This window comes from Melampsora larici-populina (genome assembly GCF_000204055.1).
Source record: "Melampsora larici-populina 98AG31 unplaced genomic scaffold MELLAscaffold_9, whole genome shotgun sequence".
NCBI lineage: Eukaryota > Fungi > Basidiomycota > Pucciniomycetes > Pucciniales > Melampsoraceae > Melampsora > Melampsora laricis-populina.
The window spans coordinates 1047904-1065849 of NW_006768773.1; the positions used below are offsets into that span (position 1 = coordinate 1047904).

The 17946-nt window shown below is 40.0% G+C and overlaps 4 protein-coding genes across 4 annotated transcripts; 3 read left to right on the top strand and 1 right to left on the bottom strand.

Annotated features, from left to right (window-relative positions):
• Positions 1–1005: 1005 nt before the first annotated feature.
• Positions 1006–1516, top strand: MELLADRAFT_104393 (uncharacterized protein; the record flags this gene model as incomplete). Its single annotated transcript, XM_007407401.1, has 2 exons — positions 1006–1246; positions 1368–1516. 2 exons carry the CDS (start codon positions 1006–1008, stop codon positions 1514–1516), a joined length of 390 nt encoding a protein of 129 aa, XP_007407463.1.
• Positions 1517–4289: 2773 nt separating this feature from the next.
• Positions 4290–6626, bottom strand: MELLADRAFT_104394 (uncharacterized protein; the record flags this gene model as incomplete). The annotated part of the gene is made up of 9 exons (XM_007407562.1): positions 4290–4663; positions 4854–4919; positions 5162–5219; positions 5409–5489; positions 5565–5600; positions 5675–5701; positions 5842–5876; positions 6037–6136; positions 6249–6626. 9 exons carry the CDS (start codon positions 6624–6626, stop codon positions 4290–4292), a joined length of 1155 nt encoding a protein of 384 aa, XP_007407624.1.
• Positions 6627–13452: 6826 nt separating this feature from the next.
• Positions 13453–14455, top strand: MELLADRAFT_104395 (uncharacterized protein; the record flags this gene model as incomplete). Its single annotated transcript, XM_007407402.1, has 5 exons — positions 13453–13478; positions 13549–13651; positions 13736–13937; positions 14035–14102; positions 14369–14455. The coding sequence occupies 5 exons, from the start codon at positions 13453–13455 to the stop codon at positions 14453–14455; spliced, it is 486 nt and encodes a 161-aa protein (XP_007407464.1).
• Positions 14456–15333: 878 nt separating this feature from the next.
• On the top strand, positions 15334–17422 carry MELLADRAFT_77195 (uncharacterized protein; the record flags this gene model as incomplete). The annotated part of the gene is made up of 6 exons (XM_007407403.1): positions 15334–16344; positions 16414–16467; positions 16531–16620; positions 16706–16762; positions 16848–16968; positions 17035–17422. 6 exons carry the CDS (start codon positions 15642–15644, stop codon positions 17111–17113), a joined length of 1104 nt encoding a protein of 367 aa, XP_007407465.1.
• Positions 17423–17946: the final 524 nt, after the last annotated feature.

A 17946-nucleotide genomic window follows, 5' to 3' on the forward strand; every position in this document is an offset into this window, starting at 1 on the left:
AACCCTACATGCAACCCCCAATGGACTCTGTACTTTGTCTTCAACTCATCACATTTCATCAACCTACATCAAAGGGGATATTTCAGAATGTGCAAACTTGCAACACAGAACCACCCCTGTGGTTTAGGTAGCCAAAGATTCAAGGATTTTTTTGGAAATGTAGTGGTGATGGTGACTATGGTGCATATAATGAAAGCCTAGGAGGATTAGCATTTGAGGTTTCAGGAGGCTGAGCAGTGCGAACATCCATCAGATCAGTGGCCAATTTATTATATCTTTTGAAGAAATCTGCTTTGTTTGCTTTCTTGAATTATCTATTTAACATGCCCTCATTGTATATTTCTTCTGTTTTGCAGAGTGGCAGAAAGTCTGACTTTCTCTTGGGCCAAAATCACGGAGCAATCCAGATTGTTCTCAAGGATTTCCAAAAATATCTAGTCATTTGATTGTACCACTCCTGGAAGCCTCCAAAAGCGGAGTTCCAAGCTTGGGCATTGTGATACGCCATATGAATAATTCTGGATGGCGTTGAGAAAAGCGCTGACTAAGGCTGTAAGCCAAACTAGCCAAACACAAACTCGAATGAAACAAGCATCGTGATGGTAAAGAGGACCGGTGACATAGGAGAAAAGCAAGCAAGAGGGATCCCCAAATGTGAAGATGCCTAGAAGCGATCCGAGGATGGTAGGACCCAATACATAGCATCTGAGCCGCGTGGCCAGAAGCAGTTGGCTTTGAGCGGCACGACGCCTCGTCGCGAGGAACCCTATTGGGTTTACTGAAGGGTCTTTGTGAACGCCCGATTTCCGATTCCATCGACTCTGCTTATTGTATGGTTTCTACAGCTTCTTCTTCCAACCACTGACGGTGACTGAACCAAAAGAGACCAAAGTGTTTTACCCTGAGTCAACGCAAGGTCTTGATGATGAGTATAAAATCAGTGCCGTCTACGCGGCTACAGTGCATTTCAAGAACTTCATCCTCTCCTTGACTCTATACACTACAATGTCCACTATGTCAACACATCCATTATTGATAGTCCTCCTCATCGCTTGCTTAATCTTCGTCACTGATGCATGCTTGGTCTGCGGTTATGATGGAAGACAATATAATCCCGAAAACCCTGCTTCCACTGCTGCCGGTTTTTGTGCAGGCGTAGCTATAGCGACGAATTGTGAGGCAAAGGAATGGAACACACACTTTTATGCCGACCAATGGGGTGAAAACACCTTGTGCCGTTTGAAATGTTGAGTAGTTTTATGGATATCTGTCTTTTTCTTTCCTTTGCTTGAAAACTTCTTGTTTGCCCTTTTTTCTCCTTCTGACCTAAATTTATGTCTTCCAATCTGATGATGTGGGGGGTGTAGGTGACCAACCTTCGACGTGTGCAGAGGAATACACCAATAAAGATCCAAATGGTGTTGCCGGTCAAAAACAGTACAAAACCCTGATCGGACAGGTGGAAATGGGTTGTAATCTATGGCCTGTCCACAGAGAGTCGCTGATTCACGCCTAGAGTCAATTAACAGGATGGTATCATTACCTCCTCCAATTCGATCTTTGTGAGTTAACTCCTCAAACCCTTTTCTTCGTTCCGGGCTTTCGAACCCGAAGTTAACTATCAATTTAAACCTTTTTCAGTCAAACCAAATACCCCTTTAGCCTCAAGACGTTCAAGATATCTTTTATCTATGATACTTCATTTGCTCTATGAAAAAACCATCTTTCAATATTTGTCTAGTTTTTACATCGAATATCAAGAGATCTTAAAAGTTCCAATCTCACTTTCTTTCGTCACTTCTATCTGATCTAGATAGTCTATTGTATGCATTAAGCAGGCCAAATCAAACAGCATCACATTCAATTGCACTCAAATCTTTCTTACCCTCAGCGCGTTTTGTTGCTAGTGACGAGCATAACAACTTCTCAACACATTTAGAGTATGAACCGCGTCTAAACTAAAAAAAGGCCACGCTCTATCTCAAAAGGCATCCCTCAAGCTTGGGCACCACACATTTTAGATTTTCCATGGATGGACAAACACCTCAGATCTGAAGACAAACAGAATCCACATACAGCACCACATTTTGGCACTCTTACAATGGTCAAAGGTCTTTACTGTATAGACAGCCAGCGCAAGTTACCCAGAAGTCCAATTGAGAAATTAACCCACAGCCACTAGCTTATGAACCATTGTACCATATAACCAAACCCTGCTTTATTCTTTTTTCCCCTTGTACCAAGCAAGTTTGACAAACAGAAACACACAGTATTGTGCATTCACAAAAGTAGAGGTGGGTTGATTTAGAGAGTGGACAGACTTCATAGTTTCTCCAACACATCTTTCTACATGAATACATGTTGAGCAGTTTCTACTTGCTATTGCACCTTGAGACTGCATACTTTATAGTGGTTTGTTTTTCTTTCCAATATAGAAATCAAGCTGAGTTACTATTGAAGCCAAAATGGATTTTTCAAGTAGATGATTTAAACTCTTTGCACTTCACTGTATCCAAATTTTCTAGTGTGGGGGATTTGAAAGTACACTTTGATTCCACGTAAATCATATCCTCTTTTATTCCAATTTGGATTGCAAAACTTTGATGCAAGATTCTCAGAAAAACTAGTATGTTTCTACCAGTGTACATAAGGATTGACCCATTATAAGTAATGATTCACACTGAATCAAAGACTTGTCAGATTTCTGTTTTGAGAAATCAAGTGGCCACTTGGGATCAAAGTTACTAGGGAGGTAAATAGTTTGTTTTGAGAACTATCCACTTTTCACTTATGTGTGTACTCATGCATACAAGTGTATCTGTACTGGTTTTTGAAGACATTTACAAACCACTATTGCTCTGAAAATACAATTATATTATTCAATTATATTATTCAAATATGGAATTTCATCCATTGCTGGGAAATCACAGGTTGGTAGATGACTATTCACATGATGTAATATACCATAGATGACTGACAAAAATGATTGCTAGTTTTTCAATTCTTTCCATAAGCTTGAGATTTCACCACCAGACCTTCCAATAAAAGTGTCCAGGAATTGTAAGTAACACAATGGGGCATCTTGTGTCCCAAATCAACATCAAATCCAGGAGTTGAAGGCAAAAGAAAAACTGAGCAAGAAGTTTCCAGTCAAGCAAGTTGATCCTGAAAGATTTCCTGTATCCTGATTCTCATCTCATCAAGAAATCTTCTTAGCATCTTTAACTTTAACTCATTTTAGACACAGTTTTCCTTCTTTCAAATCTTTTTCTACCTAGTCATTTTTTGTCACCTGCCCACCATCCCTATCCACCAAAAAAGTAAATACTATCTTGGTCTCAAAGTTTCTTACTAATTCATTTTTAGTTGGTTGAATTTCTCTATTAAGTTTCATCTAAAGGTCTGGACCCAACACTAGACTTAATATTTATAAAGAAACATAGGAACACATAGAAACCAGTCAAAAAGAAACTCAATATTCAGTTAGTTTCTATGTGTTCCTATGATGATTTCTAATTATTCAGTATCATGTGGGTTCCAAGACACTTAGTACAAGACCTTTAGATAATGATTTTCAATGCCTCTCTTTCCTTTAAAATTTGGTTCTTTTCTTCTTATTGCAATATTTTATTTTTGTTTTGCTTAATGTCTCATTGCAAGTTGTAAGTATATGCATGGCATTATATTTTCTATGACCTTCCTCCCAGCCACTGTCTCTCAGTGTTATGTTTAGCATTTTCTCACTCCTCACTGGTCTGTTCCAGTAGATGCTATGATTTGTCTCTTTTTCACATCTCACGAGATAGGCATCAATAATTTGATCTCTGTTCATTAGCTTCCATTCTGCCTAAACATTCCTTGGCAGTGCCACCGTTCTAGTGCCAGATAAAGTAAGTTATATTCCATGAATCAATAGGAAGAGAATGACAGGAGTAGATTAATATATTAATTAGTTGTGTTGGAGACAGATAAATATGGTATTAAAGGAGTTGTATATGGAACATGCATTTGCCTAGTGGATAATTTAAAGAAAATGAAAATACAAGAAAAGAAAAGAAAATACCTCTTAGAGAGAAGGAAAGTAGGATTAAGTTGATGTGAATTAAAAGAAGAAGAAAGTTTAAGGAAGATTATTAAAGAAGCTTCCTCTTGATTTGATATGTAATACAAATAGAAGTGATCAAGCCAGATTAAATCTCCGAGGTGAATGATTGTTAACTTTGATTCCAATTAGCTGTAAAATTGGTATATCAGAAAATGGTTTCCTTGAAGTTTTAATCCAGAAAGAATCAGAACAGAGATCCAAGTCTTTGAAACCTTCTTGGGATGTTAAAAGAACTATCAGGTCTGGTAACACAGAATCCTAGAATTCTGGCTCTGAGATTTAAAAAACCTGGTGAAGGTGAGGAAGATTGGATTTTTGGCCAAGGAGGTGAGAAGGTCACTGGAGAAGAGTGTGGAGATTTGTCTTGGACATGTGTGGTTGGAGAGATAGGTTGGAAAGTGACTCCGTTTGATGAGTCAAGGTGACCTTCTCTATGAATGTGTATCTGCTCCATCAATTCCGGATGAGCAGAAGGCCCTCCCTCTAGATCGGAACGGAGTTGCTCCCGAATCATTAGAGTGACAATGAACACGATTCCATACAATCCAGGCAAAATGGCTGTGGATCAAAAATGGGAAGAAAACGCAACATCAGCTTGGAGTGCCCTTTGGTTGAAGACCGCGCATAGAATTACATGAAGACGTGAATGGCACGCGATGGATCTGCAGCGATATTCAACGCGGACTCATTTCCATCACTTTGGGGATGGATGAACAAACGCAGAGTCAAAGAGAAGATATACACTGACATGTGAAAGCGATCGACAAGTTCACCGAAGGGCTTTGCGGATTGATCGCAATTGTCGCGCATATAGCTGGTATTGATATTCGAGTTCGTGTTGTACAGATGTGGACAACCAGGCAGTTTTGTTGGAGTGTTCCCAATGGCACAAATGCAGTTGTTTCGAATAGTAAGAGATAAACAAAAAGCCAAGTCGAGTCATCCAGTCATGGGTCAGAGAGCAAAGTGGTTCAAGTGGTTCAACGATATTTTCGGTTCAACGGTCAGTCAATTTAATCCCAGTGAGGTGTTTCTTGGATGGAAATGAGTACTAACCTCCTCCCACAGCAACAAAACAGGTTATAGAAGCCGAGTAGATGGCGAGCCGGATTAGCTAAAGTTTTTTTGGTTTGGTCCCACATTACCATTACAATAGTGAAAGTGATGTTAGAGTGGGCGAAAGAAAAGAAATGTTAGTTTTAGGAATTCTATCATCTTGATCCTGGACTCGTCCCGTTCAGGTTGATAAGACAACATCTTGATGGGTAAATGAACTGCGACTGAAAAGAACAGGGGAACATACCTTGGCGAGTACCACGTTAGTGAGTTGATTATCGCTTTTTGACAACTTTGAGCGTAAACTTAGACAGATGACCGTAGTGACCTAACATGTGGGATGATTCATCAATCGGATGAGATTGTGGAACACAAGAGGCCTGATAAATTTTCTTGGACTTACGCATACTTCTGCAATGGCATTGCTCCATAGCCATGTCTGTTGTGATGTATCAAGGGGAATATGTCAGTAAGGTGTCAAAAATTGAATGAGGAGTTATTTGAACCACTTACAGCGCTGGCCAAGTTGAGAGTTAGAGGCTAGCAACGCATCAGATCATATCGAGGAGTGCCAGAGATATTCAAAAAGATGAAGTCGGTTGTGCATCAGACTTGACCGGCTAATGAGTTGGAAATCTTCAAATAATTGGGAAACATGCCAAAGACGAAGCAAAGCTGACTTTTAGAGCTTGAGTGTCCCCTTGCCGGTCGTGAACTTATGAATAAAATCATTCGAATATTCATCACATACGTATGAAAATGAATTTCGATGAATAATTTTTCGTGTGTCATGAGAAAAAGAAATGTTTGAATATTTCAGTTTTCGAAGATCAGACGTGAGATCAAAATGATGAAAGAGTTCAAGATATACGTACATGATAAGACCACCTGAACCACTGAAAATGCCCATGACTCAAGTATCAAAGTAAACAGTAGTCCACGAAGAGTGTACTTTCTCAATCTACTCTTTATTAGCTGAATTATCGACACAAGGATACAAAAGTGGAAGGATGTAACGCGTCAATGAGGTTTATTATTCGTCAACCATTAATTTATAGAAATCAAAAGCGAATGGAAAGATGCTTACTGAGGTAGCCCGGCGTGCGAGGTAAAGTTGAACGATGAGTGCGCACATTGCTTGAGGGACGGTCACCAAACAATCAGACAGTATAGGATATCTGAGAGTACTATAATCTCTTGATTGTGATACGCCATATGAATAATTCTCGATGGCGTTGAGAAAAGCGCTGATTAAGGCTGTAAGCCAAACTAGCCAAACACAAACTCGAATGAAACAAGCATCGTGATGGTAAAGAGGACCGGTGACATAGGAGAAAAACAAGCAAGAGAGAATCCCAAATGTGAAGATGCCTAGAAGCGATCCGAGGATCGTAGGACCCAATAGCATCTGAGCCGCATGGCCAGAAGCAGTGGGTTGTAAGGTATTGAGGATTTCGAAGCTCATTCAGGGTTGTAGGTATACAAGGTTTTGTGGGTAGAACAAGACAACGAACGTCCGCGAACGTCACAAGTTCAAGATGAAATGACTCTGAGTGAAAAGGTCATGTAAACAAAAGGTAAGCTCCAAGGTCAAAAGCCAATCAGAGACTCGCGATCCAAAACTAATCTCGAAAGGTTATGGAGAAAGAAGCAAGGCAGAACTAGGAGATTGGTAAAGCTGACTTTCATCCAATCTGGATTTGTGTACTCAATCAAACTCGAAATTAAGAAAAGAGATATCTTTATGGATCGATGGATGAATGAATGATAGAAGATGAAGTCAACCTCGATTTCAACGTAAAGACAGACAGACAGAAAGACAGAGAGAGAGAAGTCAAAAAGACGGTAAAAGCGGGAAGCGGATTGTTTGTCATCAAAAGCTTTCAAGAAACTCAAACTCACCTCATTTTCCAAAGTATTTGTATTACCATCATCATTCTTTAACAACAATACCATCATCATCATCATTCTCTGTATGTACTACCACCGCTTACACTAATGCCAAGTCAATCATTGATTTTTACATATATTGACTAGCTGGGTAAATTCAATTTCTACTTTAGTGATAAAGGAATTTGAAGGCTTATCCATTGGTTTGACTTTACAAACTTCCTTCTTTAGTTTGATCCGATTTCCTTATTCTCAGTATGTAGCAGATACCCCTGAAAACTAAATATCTCATCAAACTCGGACTATATTGTAAAACCCTTTCACACAGCGTCAGATTGGGATTTCTGGAGATGAATCACTGGGCATCATTCTCAAAGAAATCAATCCCGATAAGCCCAAAAGCTTCAACATACCCGATCCAATCTGACTTCAGCATCTCAAGATACTTCAAGACCATCATCATAAAGGTGAAATTGGATGAATAAGTTGACAGTCAGTAGATTCGCGTCCTATAGAAGTAAGATGAGACTTTTGTTGAGTTAGACGCACGCACTTGACCTGTTATAGTATTGTCTGCCTGCTTAAAACCCTGCTTTCAGATTCTCACATCTGATTGTAGTGCAAAGTTATCTCATCTTTAAAAATTGTAAACAAAGACTTCGATTGGCCAGACTTGGCCTCCACTTCTCAATTACAATCTATCATTTAACCTTATATCCCACTACGGATCATGATCACGAGCTTGAAAGATCGAGATCATACATTCGCAATAGGTCATACGTTCGCATTCGCAATAATAAGTTCGGAGATTCAAATTTTATAGAATGACTCCCAAAAAAACAAAACTTTTGGAGCTCCACATTCGAAAAGATTGATATCAGAGCTTTGTCGTTGCAATCAAATGTGTTTCCAGAGACTGTCAAAATTCGAAAACTCACATTTGAAGAAGGTGTCTTTAGCTAAGACCGCACATGACTTTAATTGCAGGAATACACGATGGTCAACTCTGAAATTGGTTTTAACAAGTGGAGGTTCTCAAATATCACGATAATTGAAATTTTCAATCTCCTCATATCACAAGTTAAGGACTTTGATGCCAAATTGTGTAAAGCGTTAGATTTCTCTTGTCACTTTCAGATATTTTTGATCCACAACCTTTAACCGGCTCTTTGGGGAGGAGTTTTAACCTTATACATATAGTCTGACAGAGTCGGCCTTGTAGTAAATCCTTAAGCTGACCAAATCCCTCTCGGCGGGCAAGTGACAAATCTGACTTTATAAGTCTTGCCTACACCGGATTGAGCGAACGAGACTGGCGAGGCTAGATGATAAATCAAAGAGCGAATCACTCTGTGTATAAGAACTTTGTATGCGTGGATAGCCAACTAGTGGCACGTAGAGTGTTAACTACAGGTGAGAATAGAGGTAATGGCGACGTAGTGTGACCGAGAAAAATCGAGATATTCAAAACTGCGGCCTTCACTTCTCTAGCGTAGTACCGTATAGCATCAATGCACGGATAAACCACGATACATTTAGGGGATACAAAGTTAAAACTGGGATTTTTTTCCCAGTTTCCCAGTTTTTGTTTTTGGCTGTGTTTGGAACTTTCCCACGTTCTCCCAGTTTCCCAGTTTGCACCAAGCTAGCTTGGTTTCATATAAGCACATTATATTTGATAATTTTGATGACGTACCAGAGAACTGGCGTGCATGCCCGCAATAGGTCACCTGCACATCTATTCCACACGACTGATTGACATGAATTTCTCTACTTTTGTTGAGTTCATGAACCACTCAGGTCAAGTGGCTTATCTTCCCATTGCCACTCTCAACCAAACCGTTCCCCTTGAGAAATCTGTCAGAGCCATAGACTACACTTGTCCTTTTACCGTGCTTACCATTGTTCAAAATTAGTCATGTTGCCCTGACCTCATCTCCAGATTCACAAGGCAAACCTCATGAAAAACCAAATATAACAAAGGCCCAATCATGCTTCAAATTTCATGGCTGAATCTCACACTCCAGTGCAAATTTATTGTAAGACACAACATTTAACAATGTCATTATCCACTTGCTCACATTTTGTCACCAGTACTAAGTCTGATTTAGTTAAGTATCTCTCAAGATGTACTTTTGCTTTAGAATAAGCCCTATTTCTCTATCACTGCTAACAGGAATAATAACAAATCACATATGAATCAGGTTGTAAAACAGATTTATTTTCCTCTGCAAGTCACGTTTCTCATGACAGACACCCAGGTTCTTGAGAGGAGAAAGACATTGGGTATGAATATGTTACCACCACCTCTGTTTTGACCCTACACATAGAATAAACCAATGATGGCATCAATTCCAAATGTTTAGGCTTGATAATCAGATATCTACAAATTTCAAAAGGCTTGTCAGTCACAAAGGATTGGTTGACTGCCATTGAGCTTAATCAGAATTCAACTCAGATAAATTGACCACAAATGACTCAACATAGCATTCAAAGATTGGCCAAGGATTTGTGGACCACACAGACACTTTCCAAAGGGGCTCTTCATTACATGAAATGTTTGAAGCAAAGCCATACATTCTGGGCATTAGAAACAAAGTAAAGTGTGGTAGGGGAACAATCAAAGTCTATTCAAACAGAGGACTGGGAAGTATTAGTAACACAAATACGTAAAGCAATACCAATGTTGAACAACTACTCTATGTTTGTGAACAGTGCTAGGACATAAAACAAATAATGAATCAAACTTGACATGAAAAAAAGGTCAAGTAGGAAAGTTATGATTATGACCAAGGGCTTGGTCTCTTTGGATATTGGCAAACCCCTTAGACAATGTTTTTTCCTTAACACCCTTGGATGCGTGATCATTGCAATGAGAAGCTGGGTATTATTGTTACTGAGGAAACATCCTATCTCATACTCTGAACTTGGAAGCTAGTGCTTTTGTTGACCTTGATCCTTGGGCAGACATAATATTGATAGATAAACATTCTGTGGCAACAACTTGACAGTGTTAAGCCTTGGAAATCAGGATTGGTGAATGCAACCAAAGTGCCTTTGAAAGGAAAAAACATAGACATCTTTTTGGCAGAAAATTGGCATGAATATAAATTGTCAAAAATTGAGTTCAAAGTAATTTTGTTGAAAAGTAGAGTCAACAAACATAGCTAAAGTGCTTTTGGAAGGAATAATTGGGGAGATATTTTTTTTGAAAGCAAATTTGCAGTGAATATGATTCTTTCCAAATGAGGACAAAGTGCTTTTATTGTACAATTCAATACTATCTTTGAATTAATTCAGCTTTGTTGTGGACCTATCAACATAGATAAAGCCACTGAAAAAAGAGCCTCAAGGTGAAAAGACCTTGTCACACCAACAGAATGACCAAAGGAACTGGAAGACTTTTGATCAAGAAATTACAATGTGTGCAAGAAGATGGATGACCAAAAAAAACAGGAAAACAAGGACTGACAAATATTACCTTGTACCTCTTTGAAATTTAGATGGGCAGTGGGTTTCTTGGACTTCAAAACATTCAAATTTGTTTTGTTGATCAACCTTCATTCTTTTCAATACAGTCAACCCTGTGCTACCGGTTCTCTGAAAACTTCAGCCTGCTAAATCTGGTAGGGGTAGACTTTGTTCAACTGCCACAAACTCTGCTGAGCCTGATCCACCATGTGTCTTTACACTTTGAAAACTGTGTTGTGCTTGAAAGCTTGCAAGCCAACCATTCAAAACAACTAGTTTGCCATCAGAATTCATGTGCTCTGCAAATGTTTTGGCTTGGCCTGGATAAGTGGAATGGTCAGACAAGTTTCATTGTTTTTGCATTGGAGCAAACAGTTGGCAAGTTCAGTCAAGTGTAATTCTCGGGATGGTGAGCCACCCTGTGTTGCTTAAATGGGAGTTCCACTGGGCTCATCTGCAGATAATTCTCTTTTTTCTTGAGGATGTCTGAGATTGTAGTTTGACCAGGTATCTTGAAAAGATTGAACATATGTTTTGCCCAATTAGCTGGATCTTATTGCTCTATCTTTGGACACTGTGTGTAATTCTCACATATCTTCCTCTTCTGATCATCTGTCATAATTCTGGCTTAAAAAGACTTGATTCAAGGCATGTTGAGAGATTTGTATTTTCTATGGGAATTGATAAATGACGCCAACCTGAAAGCTTCCTTGAAGCTGGTTTTCCTTAGGCTAGATTCTTCTGGAAGGTTTACAGCTTGCACAAGCCTCTGTATATAGACAGAAATGACTGTAAGAAGTTTTTAAAGGCTTCAAGTTCAGAAATATTCTGAAGCCAGTTTTTGAAATTTATGTTTTTCTTTGTAAACTCTGATTCCAGTTCAGGAAGCAGGAAAGGTGGTGCAATATCCTGAATGTTAATCAAGTTGGACATCAAGCGGAGTGATTGAAAATGCAGCTGTTTGAGTCATTGAAATGGAAATTGGATAGTGATCAAGTGCTTGGATTTTGAAAGATGTGATTGCCAATCTGAATTCTTATTACAACTTGGATCTGCATGATGATGAGTTGCCAGGATATCTTGACTCCCATATCTGTAGCTCTTTGGTAAAATCACTGAAAGCTAAACCCATGGAAGTCCCTCCCTCTTGCCTCACAAGCTGAGCCAACTTCATACCTGCAAGGAGAGGGAGTGACTTTGATTTACTTGATTTGTGAGGCAAGATGGCAAAATGTGGTGGCACCAGGACTGCCCTACAGCTTGGTAAGCCTGTTTGCCAACCCACAATGTTATATTCTTTGTTTACCATGTCACCTACAAGAAAAGTGTATTGTAAGCATTTTTGCCAATGAACCACAATGTGGTTTTGCATTCTGGGAAATTCAGCTTCAGAAAGCTTCAGAATATTTCTCAAGTCTTTACAAGTTGGCTGCATCTATATATTGCTTGTACAAGCTGAATCACTTCCAGAGGAACCCAGTTTAAAACAACCTGGCCTAAAGATTGTTTTGAAGTTGATGTTGTTCATCAATTTCCTTTTTTTCTTCTCAAAATCTGAAATCTGTTAGCCTGTCAGACCTGGTACCAAGGGCTTCCACCAGGTGTACCGGATAGTACAGGGTTGACTGTGAATGAATTTTCAGCTTCTATCATGGGGATTTATTTCAAATGTGGGTGTTCTCATATCAACACCTCTCTTTATTTATGCAGTTGCACCATTGGTCAAAGTTCATTGAATCCCTATCCACAGTTTCCAAACTTAAGTATCAATTTCCTTGAACTAACCTCATTTCTGTTTGTAATTTTTGGAAAACCCATAGCTCATTTTCAACACCTAGAGAACACAAGGGAGACAGAATCATAATGCACCCAAAAAAGATCACTAAGAACATGTTTAGTTGAATCACCCGGAAATTAAATTATAAGTCATACAAGCAGTCTATAATCTGTTTCTTGATGAATTTCATTCAATAGTGAGCAAAGGATAATAAATCTGGTATATCTTATTCATTCAGTTTTTTGTTTTTCCTACTAAGGGAACAGGGATTTCAACCATTTTATCTTACATTCCTTTGATCTCTGAACAGATGAATTCATGCATGTTTTTATTGCTGATTTCTTTGGCTTCTAACTTTGGGTTTTCTCCCAAGGACCTAGTGTTCTGCTTTTCACATGGAATTTATCCTTTCCATTCAATTGGATTTGGACCATCATCACAGGTTTTTATTGTCAAGTTGCACCTTTGATTTCATCACACTTTTTCAGGGCCTTCCAGGACATTTTATCCAGAGGTAACACACAATGATATTAGGTGTTCTATTACTTCCACTTCATGGAGTGTAAAGTACACTGGACTGAGATAAAGGAATCATTGATTAAGCCTATGAGATTTTCCAACTAAGTGACATGATTTTTGGTGTTGGGTTTAGGAGTGGCTATGAGTTTTAAAGCAAGATGACAAGGATTTGAGATAGTCTTTAGAGTCTGAGTATTTGTAAAATCTTTTCCTTTCAAAAGAACATTTTGCAATAAAGTTTGTGGAAGTCTGTTGATTCATTCTCTGCCTGTCTGGCTGTTTGGTTATCAAATACAAATTGATGTTACACGATACTTACCATTCAAAACTTTGGATCATAATAAATAAAAACCAAAAGAGAGCATATCAACAAAGCAAGATTGTATCAAAAGGCTTTGAAGCTTTTATCAAAGATGGCTTGCTCAGATCAAGTATCATGCTGGTTCAATAATTTCAACTATATAAATGATCAGGATGATATGAAAGCTGATGTTTGGTGATAAGCAACCAAAAAGACATACAGGCCTTGAGGAATTTGATGAGAACATAAAACAGGGCTTGCCATCTCAATGATGTCGTCAATCAGAATGATCAAAAAACAAACATGACTTGAAGAGTAAACTTCTCTTGAGCCATGGCGGTCCGGGTCGGACGCACCCGGTCTGAATGGACGCGTGGATGGATCCGGTTCTGGATCATGCGGTGTCCCCGAGTCTCGGCGATATGTTAGTTGGGCCCCGCAGTACGGTACCTGTGTTTTGAACGCCGTAGAATGTCAAATTTTTCACTCCAACGCTCCTTCGTGTTTTACCCAGATTTGTCTTCCATGGATGGTAAGCACTTTCAAACAATACGATCAACTCACTCAAACTCAGTAGAAACTTAAGATCCTTTACGCCTGAACTTTTTAAACAAAGGAACGATCAACTTCAAATAGCGAAAATAATAAAGAGATCCCAGCTCGACCTCTTTATAATTTATTACCTCAAAGTTTTCCAAATGATGTGACTAATCGATCATTATATGCTGGAAGATCCACGAAACCTATTCCAATTCATCTTGCTCAACCTGAACGTTGGCAAAGGGGTGCTCAATTCTTAGGCGTCACACTTTCATTAGGTCGGTTTTCTTCTTTGATGAAATACACGATGTCTCTGCTTCAGTTAAAACCCTGGACCATTTTGTTTTATATTTCGGTGTTATCACATCAATTCAGGTATCGGGGTTTGGGGCGTTTTGTTCGCTGATTTTGGTAACAATGATAGAGAAACTGTCTTTTCACCGGTGAGTATTTTTTTAAAATTGCAAGGATCTCTTTGAATGCACACTGATTAGGTTGATGGGTTTGGCCCTTGCCACGAGAAAATAGATTCGACGATGGTTTGCACCGTATAAAGCTGCGATATTTAGCTTAGATGAACAAGACCGAAAAGTGCTTGCTTCTATCCAGAAACGAGATGATCAGGATCGATCATGATACCCGTCTCGCATCTATTGTTCTGTCACGGACATCCACTGAGCCTTGAACCTGTCCATCCACTGTGAATCAGGCGTCCCAGCCTTACGGAAGTTCTACCCGGAAGTTTGATCCATACCTTCAAGATTCCATTGATGGTGTTGTGGATAAGGTTCTTTAATAGTCTGCACCTTCCCGTTGACAAATGTTGCCGCGGGGTACATGCGCTAAAGAGGAAGGAAAATCAGTTTTCACTTTGTATTCATCGCGATTGACTTTCTCCTACTTTGGTATATATACCCATACCGAGGGCGACCTGCATGAAACTCAAGTGAAATCATTGTCACTGTTTCCACACCTGATGGGTCGTTGTCAGCTCGCCAAAGTAGTGGTGCGCAGAGCGTATCATTCCTCTGTGGCAGTGCTCTCACTTTGACGCCATGGTCCAATTCTCGAAATCAGTAGGGTCATATCTATAATCATCATTCACATGAGTGCAGTCTATTGCAGTATGTAAATTGATGCCCCAAACGAAGAAGGCAAAAGATATCTGGAGTTTAGACTGTTTTAAGCTTATACTTGCCCTTACATATTTCCCTGTCACCAAAAGATTGTGGTATGACCGTATGTATGTGTGTAATTAAGTACAGACAGTATTTCGATCGGCTGCTGATGTGATTGAGGGAATCGAATAAATCTGTTTGAAACTGCGAGGTGGAGCTTCGGCTGAAAGAAATTAAGGCAAGCCCACTGCCTCCCTTGACTCAAATAAGAGAAGGACAAAGAAGAAATCTCACATAAAGGGTCAAAACAACTGCAGCCGAATCTGACGACATTCTTGAAGAATTTCTTCCCCGTTCTATATTCATCAGAAATTGAACTCGACTTGAACACTTTAAGCCAAAAGCCTTGTGTGATTCTGAATTCGTGTTTGAAATCATTGGAATTTAATCGTATCTCGGTCTGATTGCAGGCGTTCATTTGCAAGCATCCACGCTTTCTTATTACAAACAACATTCCACATACACCAGTACCACCACAGCTCAACTCAACATTGAACTTCTTCTCGATTTGCGACTTACAATCTATAAAGTCACTCCTTCAATATTTCCAGCTTCCCTCGTTCGGACTTTCCCTTCATCTACTCCGCTTTTGTCATCACTAATCTGTAACAAATCTACCTGCGGATTACACATTTCTTGTTTATCTCCCAAACAATTCTCAATCAGACACCATCTAACTTCAGATTCATTCACTTCCAGCCACTACTCATTTCGCTCTTAATATATCAAACTTTATCCACTCTACACCTGTCGTTCGGACTATCATATTCTTTTAATCAAGTATCTATCTAAAATATATTCAGCATGCGTTCAAGTTTTGTTGCTTTCTGCGTCTTCGCCATCTACGTCTCTTCTTCCAGTTGTGCCTCGTCTTTCGCTCGACGTGATGGCGGGATCTCTTACCCTAACGCTGCCTTAGAGAACGTTGACCATTCCTCCGAAAATTATCCTACTGAAAGCTCCAGCGATCAAGCTCCACCCAAGCCCATGGACAAGACCGACCCCAAGCCTATGGACAAGACCGACCCCAAACCTATGGACAAGACCGACCCCAAGCCTATGGACAAACCTGACACCAAGCCTACATGGACTCCACCTCCAGCTGACGTTAAGAACCAAGGTACCGAAAACCCCGATTACCCTACCTGGGGTGGCGCTATGAACAATGACGGCAAAAAAGATCAACCTGCCGTATCTTCTCCTTTGGCCAAGGGACCTAAAGACGACTCGAAAGATCAAGCTCCTCCTGCTGAAGGCGTTTCTTACCCCACCGGTGGCTCAACCGGCGAGACCAAGCAAGATGCCCCACCAGCAGCCAAGCCAGATGCCCAAGAACAATCTGACTACCCGACCAACGCTACTGGTGCCGGTTCTTCTAACCCATGGACTGCTCCTATGGACAAGAATCTCACCTCTACCCCCGGATCCGGCAATGCATCAACCGGCACCGACGTATCACCTACCATGAAATGCCAGGAGTACGCTGAGGCAAACACCACTCATGCTTGTAAGTCTATCCGTTTCCCTTATTCTTTGTGTGTGTCCCGGTCTAATGGATGCTGTAATTTCTCTCTAGCTTGCGATAAAAACCCCGCTATCGTTTGTACCGGTGGTTGCACAGGTCCAAAGAGTTAGTCTCATCTCTTGATTCATTGACTTTAGCCTTCAGCTCAACTTGTGATATTTTGTTCAGTCGCCCACAACTGTCAACTCAATGCTACTTCTCCTAACACTACCCAAACCTGCACAATCGCTTACGGAAGGAGCTCTGCTTCATCATATGGTAAATTTCCTCCTTCTGTTGTTGTACCGAAGACGTACCATCCTTTTTTCTAACGCATCCCATGTTCCATGTCAAATTTTTGTAGTGTGCACCAACGATGATGGCGCTTACTCTTGCACCGGTCTTTCCACCGGAGAAGCTAGTAAGCCTTTGATTCATTTTCTAACATGAAGATGATTCGATCTCGAGTAAGAAGCTGATCATCATTTTATCTTCCTTGATACCAGCTTGCACAGGATGTGTTGACGCTAGCAGCGTGAACTCCACCACATCTCCTGATGGAACCCCCTCAGGTTCTGGTTCAAGTTCTAACGAAACCTCTCCTGACGGTTCTAGCGAAAGCGGAGCGTAAGTATTTTCGCTCAATAAATCCTTTTGGAAACACATTCTAACTTCGTTATTTTCATCTTTTAGATCTACTGGTTTCATTTCTCCTTTGAACGCAATCTTCACTGTTGCCTTCACTGTTGCCGGATCTGCTGTCTTACTTTAGAACCACACTTTATTTTCAATACTTGATTAAACTTATAATTTCTCCGAACCTCAGGAATTTTACCCCTTCTTGTCCTTTGTTGAGAAGTTGAAGAGAGCAAAAAAGAGCATATCAATAAGGACAGACAATTTATTTCTTCACCTGAGCAGTGGTCATTTTTTTTACTCAAGACGCGCGAGTTTTCCTTTACTATGTCCCTTATTGTACGAGCTACGAATCATGATACTCTTCAGGTAGGTTTCATAACACTATTGCCTCGAATCGTTCATGTAACAATGGTACAATGTAACACGTTTGTTTTGGGAATTCTTCTTTCTAAATTATGAATGGCATTGGATGCTTTGGAAAAAGATCGAGCCAACTGAATCCTTAAGACTCCATCTACGCCAATCGGGCAATGAGATCTTCAATCTTGTCTTACGCCTCTTGCATCTAGTGTTATCCCCATTGCATTTTTACCTTTTATGCTTGGCCGTCATAGCCCCATGCTACAACCTATTTATTGTGAATTGTCACAACTCCCGTCATCACTTTTTAGAAGAGTTGAACTCGAAATGAAATTGAACCTATGCTTGTCCATATATAGACCCAAAATGGACGCTCTGTTGATCTAACCTTGAAGTTTCCGTCAGGGCTCTCAAGCTGGATCACGATTTTGAGTAATTCTCATAATCGTGCGCGGGTTCTGATCATTCATGGTAATCGGATCATATCAATGGTCCCGTCATTCCAGCAGTGTTGGAAGATACATAACTGCTGAAGACGGATATGTCGAAAGCAGATTGTATGCTCCGAAGTAGTTGGCGTGTGTCGCCGTAAGGTGAGCACTATGG